The sequence below is a fragment of the Lytechinus pictus genome, chromosome 4 (assembly GCF_037042905.1).
Source record: "Lytechinus pictus isolate F3 Inbred chromosome 4, Lp3.0, whole genome shotgun sequence".
In the NCBI taxonomy this organism is placed as follows: Eukaryota; Metazoa; Echinodermata; class Echinoidea; order Temnopleuroida; family Toxopneustidae; genus Lytechinus; species Lytechinus pictus.
The window spans coordinates 22666298-22678497 of NC_087248.1; the positions used below are offsets into that span (position 1 = coordinate 22666298).

Genomic DNA, 12200 nt, shown 5'->3' on the forward strand with positions numbered 1-12200 from the left:
ATTAAAGTGAACAAAAAAATTGGAATTCAGATGTACTTGCATCATGGTCATTGTTATCATCATCATTATCAGTATCATCATCATCATCATCGTCATCATCATCATCATCATCATCACCATCATAATTATCATCATCATCCTCATCATAACCCTCATCTTCATCATCATGATCATTATCATTAGCATCATCGTCGTCATTACTGTCATTATCATCACCATCCTTATCATCACCATCATCATCATCTTCATCATCATTATCAGCAGCATCATCATTGTCATTGTCCTCATCGTAATCATCATCATCATTAGTATCATCACCGTCACCGTCGACCTCATTGTCTCTATATACCATCATCATCATCATAATCTTCATTGCCATCATTATCACCATCAAGGTCATGACTGTCATCATCATTGTAATTTCTGAAATTTTCACAAGTACTTACTAAAAACATCATTTTTTCCTATCACTTTCATTATATTTTCCCTTAAATACATTTACTACTAATTTCATATTTTGTGCTTCAAGATATATACATGTATATATGATAACTGAGATGTATTTTGAGAGTACATGTATATTGAGCTATTGCTTTTGAAAGTATTTTGTTGTTAACTATGAAAATTATTAGTAGGCGGAGGTAGAGCTACCCCCTGTGTTGGTAACCAGGGTTCGATTCCCACTTTGTGTGCTAGTGCCCTTGGTAAGACATTTATCCTCATTAATAGGTCCCTCAGAGAGGACCTTAGGCCTTGCGACGGTCCTCTGTTTGTTTACTTACAAGCATTCATGCTTTCTTAGCAATCTGTAATAGCAATTTGTAATAATTATTTTCATTCTTTCTTGTTTCAGATCCAGTGTCACCTCCAGTCCTAGACCCGGACGAGGGCCAGCAGTGGTCCTGTACGCACTGTACCTTCCTCAATCATCCCTTCCTAGATAAGTGTGAATGTTGTGAGATGCCTCGGGATAGTGCCTGAACAACGATCATCCACCAAAGACATCAGATCAAGAGACCCCTAGAACCTCACGGCCAACCAAAGGCATCTCTTGAATAGAATGATATATCGTAAGTTGTTCGGAAAGCCCATAAAGACAGAGATTGACAAGGAATAGGAGCCTGGAACCTGCTTGAAAGTTCGCCCAGCTGTGGTATCGCGTGATCGTGATGAATGAAAAGGTGTGACATCTTGCCAGTGGTGTCGTTATGTGCTGTTTGGGAGATAGTTGGAAGCTTGAGGTCCGCAAGGAATCCTGTGAGCTTAGGTGGCGCTGTGAGATAGCTGATATTCTTAGCCATCATTTGCTTATGAAGAATGAACTGCGGAGGGTGTCATCGATGGGAGATGCATTTGCTGCTTTAGAAATGCTACATGAATGCTGCTGTCATCAGTCATTGATAAGCTGAAACAACTCTTGATGTCCTCAAAGGCTCAAACACAGATTTCATTTGAAGCTGCAAGCAACGCTCATGCCAAACAGAAATTCTCTTTAAGAGTTCAGATCTTTACTTGATGATCCCCAGGCCGTCACTTTTAGTGTTAAATGTAGAATGACAAGCGATTAATGACAATTCTTGATATCAGAATATAAATATGAGGCATGATGGTTTGTTGGTTGTGTAGTTGGTCTCTAAATCAGAACGTTCCGGGTTCAAAACCCAAGTTGATGTGCTAGTGCCTTATGGAAAGGCATTTATGTGTATTACCTAGCCCCTCGAAGAGGACCCCAAGCATTTTGTACCCCAGGGCAACCATTTCATGAAGAGTGTCGGCACAGGAAAGTTGCCATTCTCTCACAATTTTACTCTCGGCGACATTCTTGGATTTGATTGGCTGAGAAGCACTGGTCATTGTAATTGTTGACTGTTTCCATGGTAACTTGTGAATGACAAGTTTTCATTGCTGACATCTTCAATAAATGTCCTAGCATTACATGATTTCTTTAGCATTCAGGTGGGTGTTTCATAAAGCTGTTGGCAAGTTACGAGCGACTTTACGACTGGTGATCCTTTCTTAGGCGCTAATCGATAACAATGAAAATTTGGTGTGTGTCATTTACCAAAAGAAAGGATGATGCGTGGTTCGTAAAGTTGCTTGTAATATACAAACAGCTTTATGAAACACCCACCTGGAGGGTCAGAATTACAAACGATTATTTCTGTATCGATGAGTAGCTTTAAGGTGAAAATTTGGCTTTTGATTTCTGTAAAAAAGGACATGTGGTCCACAATACATAATGCATCCTTCCTTTAAAATTACCGTGTAGGATGTCCTCTCTGCTTAGGAAGAAAATTCAGGGATAACTAAAAAGCCGACTTAGATACGCTTCTACCAGTGTCTGCATTCAATGTAATACAACTCAAGTTACATGCTAACATTTTTTTTATCTACTTTTTAATTTTTTTATGAAACTACCGTGTGGATCAATGAACTTTCATTTTCAATTTAGAATTGTTTCATGGAAGCCAAAAATTTCTGTTGTGTCCTTGAAAGGGAGCTCCTCTGCTAAATGGCGATCATTTCTGTTTGTAAGTTTAGTTTGCATGCCATGGTGTCCAAATATGATAAAAGACAGTGCAACAATATGGTACCTTCTTCTTTAACAGTCATTAACAAATGATATTACAGTCCTTTTGAATTCATAATGATAATAATAATAAACAGTTCTTGTATAGCACATTTCACATGATTATAATGTCTCTATGTGCTTCCAAAGGACTTGGATATTATTACCCGGCTTTTGCTGAGGGCCGTAATTTAAAGCGCAGAGGCATTTCAAGGAAGTAATTCCTACCAGGTACCCATTTACCTCTCCTGGGTGACAATATAAGGTGTCTGTGCATGACATTGTGTAAAAATGGTAAAAACATTGAAAATCCAATACATATCACAAATATTGTTTGAATATACATGTAATAAGGCATCCAGAATGTGATTCTAGTTATATTTTGAGTCAGTAAAGTTGGGTCATATTCCCTGAACATGTGTGGGAGAGAATTCCAGAGTGCTGGCACAGCCTTTCTTAAAGCCCGATCCCCACATGATGCAGTCTTGACAGAGATTTGAGACAAAGAATTTCTTGAACCGGAACGGGGATCTCGCTTGGGTGAATGAATTGGGACAAGTTCTTGAAGATAAGCAGGGGCAATACCATGTATGCATTTTAATTTTAACCCATTGTAGAAAAGTGACTATTATGGTAACTTTGCCGTCCAGTGGTAACTACCATGGTAACGAGGATCAACAGCCAATCAAAATCGAGGATTCCATGCAAGTCACCTTTGCATGGCAATGTTACCATAATGGTAACTTTTATGGAACTGGGCAAAGAAATATATATTCGATCCTTGGTTGAATGCCTAGGGTACAAACGTGCAACTGTCAAATGCAATTTTTTCTAATATGGATGTGCTTTTCTGGAAATAGGAGTCGTACCTTGGAAAGGGTTTCTTGTGGAAATGGCACTGTTTTCAGAGACTTGTTTCGGAATGAATTAGTCTGCGTATCAAGTGTAACTTCAGAATTGGCTTCCTATTGTAAGAGATGGGCATTATTTTATCACTAAAATTGATTTAGTTTAGAACTAGTTGCTATATTCCCTTTTGTAGGTGCTTCCTTCTTCTGTAACTCTGTACAGCATGAAGCAAGAAACTGTTTTTTTCTTCAATATTCTGTATTATTAAGCAATATCTTGAATTATCTAGTAATAATAATGATAATAATATTTACATTTATATAGTTCTCAATGCAATGATTGTAAGCACTGCATACCATTACCCTGGCTGTAGCATGGATACCCTGATCAGATGCTTGGGCATTCAAGGAATTCCTTCGAACCGGGTACCATGTACCAAACCTAGGTGGAGAGTGGCAAATGTAGATAAATGCCTTGACGAAGGACGCAGGTGCTTAGATGGGTTTTGAACCCCAGACCTTGTGGTTCAAAGTCTGGAGACTTATCCTATGAGCCACAACGCTTCAACAAATGATAATTCGCTTTAATGTTGCGTGCAATATATTGGAAGAACGTCCTAAGCACTTTACAGTTATATTACACGTATAACCCCCGTCATCGGATCGTTGTGTTGGTACAGGGATGCCCTTCGCACCATTTCGGTGCAGAAACGCCCTCACGCAATGCCCTTATGTGCGCTACTAAGGGCGTTTCATGCGCGTAAGTGTGGTAGTAAGGGCGTTCCTGCACCGACGCGACGAGATCAAGTCTTGCATGTGTATAATTCGTTCACTTTCTTCACTCCCTGCTTCCTAGCAAGATTTCCAAACCCGTTTGCTCGGCCTACATCCTTCTTTAAGCCCCGTGTCTCATCATTTAGATGGTGGTGTTATGTCATGGTTTCCTACAGTATAATGGTTATGAATGAATTGAATGATCATGGAAAAAAAAAACCAACATATACCTTGTCAATATACCTGTAAATTTATATATCAACATGATTAGAATTTATCAGCATTCATTTTACTGAGAGTGCTAATTATGGAGAGTGCTAATTATGAAGACCTGAAATAACACATTACTGGCAGAATGCCTCAGAATGTTGAATGCTAACTTTAAATACCGGTGGAAAAATCAAATGTTTTTTACACTATAGCCTTATTATTATATATCCCTCGTTGAATTAGTAAAACCTTGAATATTTATGTCATGAACTTGAAGGAAACTACCCATTTCTGAATTTTTTACGAATTCAGATTGGAATAATGTAAAATATGTCCATGGGACCTTCAAGATTTAGAATAGATGATATCAATAATTGGAAATTGCATTGAGTCTGCGTTGCTATGTCGGTGCATAAATCCTTAGGGAAACCTTGGTTATGATCCTTCTCACATTAAGATTATAAGGCATCCAAATCCAATCTATGAGATATTATTCTTACAGTGCTCTCATGATACACAATGTAGTAGTTTAGTGTCGCGTAGGTGCAAGACATTTCTTGACATCATGTAGTGATTTGTTTCATCGATGCAAGAACACCCAAGCACCGTGTATTTACGCCTTGTCTAAGGGCATCCCTGTTTTGCAGCTGTCAGGCAAAGATACGCCTAGGGGTTAATGATGGTTCACCCTCAAATATCCGAATAGCTCTTTTGCATTGCAAAAATAGCTCTTTGCCCATCTTGCGACGAGTCACGGTTGATTTGGTCAGAGGAATACAGCAAAAAGTTTGTAATTCAATAGCAAATTCAGGCGTCACTGTGGAAGCAAAGATGAACACCGATATGTCAGGCATGCATGGGTTTAAGGGGCTGTCATACATGTACTTGTAGCCAGTGCATGCCCATGTATATGCATATTTGGCAAGTTGGTTTTTTTTTTCACTGAATTACACTTCTTGATATCACAATTTGCCTTTTGTGAACAAAAAAATAATGATTTAATATGAATAATTTGATTTCTTAAAATTTGTTTACAAAAGGTATTGAATTTTATCAAGCATGGAAAGCATGATATCAAGTATTGAGAAATATGAAGAAATGAGCAAATAGCTTCCATACGCTCACTCGAAAGTCCAGATGTGACAGCCTCTTAACACCATGTTCAGAAAATACTTAGAACTGACCACAATGCATTCTAGATGTTGGCATTGCTGTTGTAATTGATAGATGGATGTCAACTCTTTGTGAAAGTCCTCCCTACTGAATAACCACAGGGCCCGTTTCGTAAAGAGTTACAAAAACTATGATAACTTTGGCATTATGGTAACTACCATGGTTACAGGACTCAGCAGCCAATCACAATCAAGGTTTCCATGGTAGTTTACAATAGCTTGAAAGTTACAACCGTTCTAGCTTTTTTTGTGAAACAGGCCCCTGGCATGAAATACAGTGTGCAATACAGCATGGCTAGGAGTAGAAAAAAAAGAAACCCTCTGTTCGAAAGATGTTTTCCCCTGGCTGCCATGTACGAACATGAGGTGCTTAAGGCGTTCTTGCACCAAACACTACTTTCTCACAACTTTCTCCTTCCATATTGCAACGTTTGCTATTATATTTACTGTTCTATATTTTTCAAAGTTTCCTATTTTTTATGCAGAGATTTGCAAGAATTCTACATCACATAGGTGTATCTGTATATGCGTTGAAGGGTGAACAGGGCCCCATCCTTCAAAGAGTTGCGATTGATCCGATCACCCACAACTATGGAAAGCCAGCCTCGTCGAACATCTAAAATACATGTTGTCCAAAATATTTTCTAGATATGATGTATATTCATACATTCATAGTTGTCTTGACAATTTGATGTGCTCCTCTTTGTTTAAAAAAGAGCTTTGTGCAGAATTTTGGTAGAGAAGTTATGACAAAGATGGATTTCCATATAGTTAAGTGTGATCGAATCAATCGCAACTCTTTGTATGACGGGACCCAGAGTCGGTGTTGTATTTGAAATCCTGTTTGTGGCAGGGTTAGAACTTATCAATGGAAAGCAGACTGATTTTTATTTTTGTTGGGGTGATGTTATGAAGTCAGGGGCCCGTTGCAGAAAGAGTCGCAATCAAACGGAACTCTAAAAATCATGCGCAACTTGATTTTCAATCAATCAACAGTGCTCATTTGGGACTTGCGATTGATTTTTTTACTTGCGTTTAAACGCAACTCTTTCTGCAACGGACCACTGGGCACCATCAGTGACCCGTAACACAAAGCTTAGAAATCATCGTAGAAGAATATCTTTACGGCTGATTCAGTCGTACGATCAATCACTGTCTTTTGTGTTACGGAACCCAGGGCCCCCATTACGATTGATCCAATCAATCGTAACTCTATGGAAATCCAAGGCAAACACACCAAATTATCAAGAAAACAATGGATTTATGAATATACATCATATCTAGAAAACATTTTGAACTATCATGCATTTTAGATGTTGACCTTGCTGGCTTTTCCATACTTGCGATCGATCGGATCATCGCAATCGATCGGATCATCGCAACTCTTTATAAGACGGGGACCCAGATCTTTATTTTGGTTGCATGAGAAGCACCAGGGGCAGTTTCACCATGAGTTACACCTGACTAAAAATCATTCTTAAGTACCTTTTGTGCACAAGATATTTTATTGGCATGTTCAGTCTCATCGATTGATATGCAGTTTAGCGTCTCCCTTATACATGATCTAACCAATGCAGCGATGTGTTATATACCGCCTTCAACTGGGAATTCAAGTGTGAGGTTTCAGTCAGACCCGATGCTTTTTTAAACAACCCCTGGTCTATTCATGTGCAGGCGCTCATAAATTTTGCAGTATGTTGAAAGCAGTCTGAATTTGCAGACTAGTAAAGCGAGGAGGATATGACTTTTGCACTGAAGCTCAATTGACACAGCAAGTTGATACTTGAACTAGTCTTGTGTCAAGATCATTTGATGGTTGAAGTGTCAATTAGGGTCTGTGCCTGCAGACTACCGGTCTCCAAGTCTGACTTTGGTAAACTGTATGAGAATGACATCTTGCTTCTGTTAGCAAACTTCACAAAGTGGTCCACAGACCTTCGTTTTATGCTATTTGACTTTCTCGAAATCTCTTAAAGAGTCTAACGTTAACACATTGAAATCTCTAATGTGAACACGTGTATCGAGGGAGGCAGCAAATCATCTGTATAGAAAAAAAAACATATATATATATATATATATCTATAGACATATTTATGGCATGTACTTTGATTACAGATGTGATGTGAAAGTGTTTGTTTTGAAGGCATTCCTTTCAAATCCATGTCAACGTGTTTTCACCAAATGGAAAGGGTAGAAGTGGTCCACTTTTTCTGATTTCATACTGTTACCCAAGTGCATGTGTGTCTATGTAAATTGGAGGCAGGCGAGATGACTCTATATATGATGTACTTCTGCTTCGCGAGTAATGGGCATATCTTTGCTAGTATTTATCTCTTTCATTAAAAAAAATGCAACTGGATGATGAATATGAGGGATAATGATTCTTTATCAAAATTAATGTTATCAAATGATGTTATAATCATGAAAGCATATATTTTTGTTGGTTTATGATTAAGAGAATATTATTATGTATAATTGAATAAGAAGATGAATGAACATGTAAACATAAATTGTGTAACTTTATCATATTATTCGACATTGTAACATTTGCTGATGGAAAAACTCGTGAAGATGACTAAAGTTGGATGAAATAAAGCATAAAAAGATGTATATTGGTGAGATTGCTTAATTACTTATGTGGTATGCAGTTATTTGAGTGTGACTTTGTTGGCAGACAAAATGAATGTCACTTGTGTGCAAGTTAGAAAGATAGAAAGAGAGAGAGAGACATATAAACTGACAGAGAGACATAGAATAGGAGATTAGCATCAGAAAAGAGAAAGGGTGAGAGAAAGAAAGGGAGAGAAAATATTACAGAAGACGAAGAGAGAGAGAGACAGACAGAGAGACATGAGATTAGAGACAGAAAAGAGAAAGGGGAATAAGAAAAAGAAAAGGAGAGAAGAGATTACAGAAGACAGAGACACATGAGATTAGTGACAGAAAAGAAGAGAAAGGGGAATGAGAGAAAGAAAAGGAGAGAAGAGATTACAGAAGACAGAGAGAGACCGACAGAGAGACATGAGATTAAAGACAGAAAAGAGAAAGGGGAATGAGAGAAAGAAAAGGAGAGAAGAGATTACAGAAGATGGAGAGACAGACGGAGACGCATGAGATTAGTGACAGAAAAGAAGAGAAAGGGGAATGAGAGAAACAGAAGGAGAGAAGAGATTACAGAAGACAGAGAGAGAGGGAGAGACAGACAGAGAGACATGGGATTAGTGACAGAAAAGAGGAGAAAGGGGAATGAGAGAAAGAAAAGGAGAGAAGAGATTACAGAAGATGGAGAGAGACGATGAATACAGGTGAAAACGTACAGGATAGCAAGAAATAGACATAAATTTGTACACAAGGAGATAAGTGACAGAAAAGAAGAGAAAGGGAGAGGGAAATAAGAGAAAAAGAAAAAGTGAGAAGAGATTACAGAGAAAGAGAAGAGATAACAGGAGAGAGAGAGTTAAAGAATGAATCGACTTCTTGCAGTTCATAATACATGCACGCAATGTGCGCCCCTATTCTGGGCGTCACTCCTACGTGGATACTGAGAGATTGGTCAGCTACAGTGTACTTAACACAAAACATTAATCACAGCTTTCTTCTTTTCAAAGTGATTACACACCTCATTCAAACATTTTTTTCCCCTGGGATTTCACTCATTGTTTTCTTCTGATTTATCATCGTTCTTCTTTGCTCTTTGGATCCATCATTCAATAAAATATTTCTTTAATTTTTAATTTCTTTCTTCTGGCCCATCACATTTTGATTATTTACTGAAAATGTGAATGAAAATTATCTTTTTCTTGTTCAAGTTAACAAAAAGATTACTAATATAACTATTTTGGATGATTGCAGGCCTCAATGTTGGAGTAAAGGCAAAATTGGTTTCAAACCGTAGCCAATTGTAGAAATGATATGACGTCATTACGACTAGATATTCAATGTAATTTCATTCTATGAATGATGGTAGCATAGTCACAGATTTGAACAATGGCATTCACAACCGGTGTGTTTGCTCAGTTGGTAGAGCGTCCGTCACACAACCAGGAGGTGGGGGGTTCAAACCCCGGCCGCGTCAGACCAAAAGACGTTAAAAGATGGGAGTTGCTGCTACCCTGTTTGGCGTTCAATGAAAAAGGGATAGAGTCTCGTCGATCTGGCACTGCCCAGCGGCTGCCGGGCCTACGATCAATTGGGCAAAGCAGATTTTTGGAGTATTTCAAACAATGAAATATGGATTTTCATCATTTTTTCATATGATGATTAAGAACTGTGCACAGTAAGATGTTCTGTGTCTCAACATTCGCGTGAAATTTAACTACGTTATATTCCAAAATCGGGTCGCAGACCAATCATAAGGTGTATAGTGTCCTTCACGGAAGAGTTGTCGAACCATGAGCCTCTCACGATAACGAACGTTGGCGATGCATGTATTATGAAATGCACAAATTGAAGAGATACGATAAAGATATGAATATATCACCAACGAACGACTGATGAATATCTAAACTACGCCAAAATGCGACAAAAAATAAAAATATGAGCGGAATACAAAAAACATAAGAGCACACGGATACCACATGTTTGAGTAATGCGTGAATATACTGTCTTTTAATAGGATTGTGTCTACACAGACAGTTTTTAATCTAGCCACTGTCGTCTGTACATAATTTGCAACAAGGAACATCCACAACTCTCCTCCCGTAAGGTACAAGAAGAAAAAAAAGGGAAAAAATCAGAGGAAAAGGGGAAAACACACTGTCCAAATCCGACAGTGACATCAACCATAAGGTTTCAGATATAATATTTGATATAATATAATTCGTAAGAGTCATTTATCTGTTCTTTTTCCAAGTTTCAAACAAGAAGTACAATGAAAAGAACCACATGTTAAACTGATTTGGTATTATGATACATTTATATATATTTCTCTATACTTATATCTAAATATCAATTAGATTTCCTAAGGTTCAGCTATTCACAGTGTCGCACCATCACCATCATTATATTGTAGCATTTATGAATCATATATATTTATTTTTATATATATATTTATATATTTTCTCTTGCAAATTTCTTTTTTTTTTTCTAAACACACATCAATTATTACAATTATCATCAAATCGAATATGAATAATTTGTGATATACAACTACATCATTAGATTGCACAGTGAGATGAAGGGAAAATAAATCTGGATTTTTAAAATCCCGCGCCCTTCGATTGAACGACATTGATGTCCAAAACGCAAGCTTAAGCATACATGAAAACAATTTTTTAAAAGAAAAAATCATGGCACCGGTCAGTTTCTACTCAACGTAACTCGTCGCACCAAAGTGACAACTTCCCTTCTAAAATACCAACTTCTAGCTGGCATAAGAAAACTGTCCTAAAATTCTCTTGCAACTTCCTTTTACACGAATACACTTCAAATACCAGTTGTATTGCTGATAAAGTATCTCAAATTTTTTAGATTAGTTATTTCTTTGGCAAAGGCTTCTTTGTTTAGAAATCATTCATGTTATCAAAGATAGTGAGATATGCTACATAGGCTTTTTCAAGGAGGGGAAGTGGGGGGGGGGGTTAAGTAAAGATGCTAATCAATATTGCTTGGGTACATTTATGAATATAACATGTGCAAATCATTACAAGATTGCATAATTCACAGACTATAAAGATTTGGAAATTGTTAATTTACCATTAATGATTCAACATAAATTTGTAATGTCCAGTGTATTGCCTTAAAGGGATGGTCCGGGCTGAAAGTATTTATAGCTTGATAAATAGAGTAGAATTCACTAAGCAAAATGCCGAAAATTTCATCAAAATCGGATTACAAATAACACAGCTATTGAATTTTAAAGTTTAGCAATATTTTGTGAAAACAGTCGTCATGAATATTCATTAGGTGGGCTGATGATATCACATCCCCACTTGATCCTTTTGTATTTTATTATATGAAATTAGGTTTGTTCAAATTTTTTCCTCCAAGAACTAGAAAAATTGGATTGACAACTGATTTAGTGCATTAGATATTTATTGCTGCAACTTATTTCATTATAAGGGAGACATATTATTCACACAAGTATGAAATAATGAAAAAAATTATGATTTTATGTAATAACATAAGAAAACGGAAAGTGGGGATGTGACATCATCAGCACACCTATTGAATATTCATGACGACTGTTTAAAAAAAATATTGCTAAACTTTAAACTTCAATAACTTTATTACTCTATGTATTAAGATATAAATATTTTCAGCCCGGACCATCCCTTTAAGAATAACAAATTATTTCCTTTCAAAGTTATCTGCCATTAGGATATTATTCGACAGGATTATGCATTGTGGGGCAGTGGTTGACGTGTCTTGAAAATTGTATTTTATAACTTTCTTGGAAAAATCAAATTTTTATTTGAATTTTCTAGACTGGATATATATCCTTATAATATTTGATGAATTTGATAAAGCTAAATTGGATCAGCAGCATATCAATATTAATCTTATTCATGTATTTTTTTCAATTACATATTTAATAGAATTAATTTCACTTTTGAAGATAACAAAAATGCGATCTACAAGATCTTTTGACGAATCAGTTGTAGCAACACAAGCTCATTCTTGCCTAAT

General features: G+C 36.9%; 1 protein-coding gene across 2 annotated transcripts in view; it reads left to right on the top strand.

The window, feature by feature from the left end:
* LOC129258806 (TGF-beta-activated kinase 1 and MAP3K7-binding protein 2-like) overlaps window positions 1-4776 on the top strand; it is a 40726-nt gene extending 35950 nt beyond the window's left edge. Inside the window, exon 7 of one of the 2 annotated variants that reach the window (XM_054897043.2) lies at window positions 854-4400. In XM_054897043.2, the coding sequence (XP_054753018.2) occupies window positions 854-981 (128 nt within the window). In that variant the 3' untranslated portion in view covers window positions 982-4400. Of the gene's footprint in view, window positions 1-853 lie in introns of both variants that reach the window. The other variant, XM_064098654.1, reaches the window with a different exon arrangement.
* The last annotated feature ends 7424 nt before the right edge of the window (window positions 4777-12200 follow it).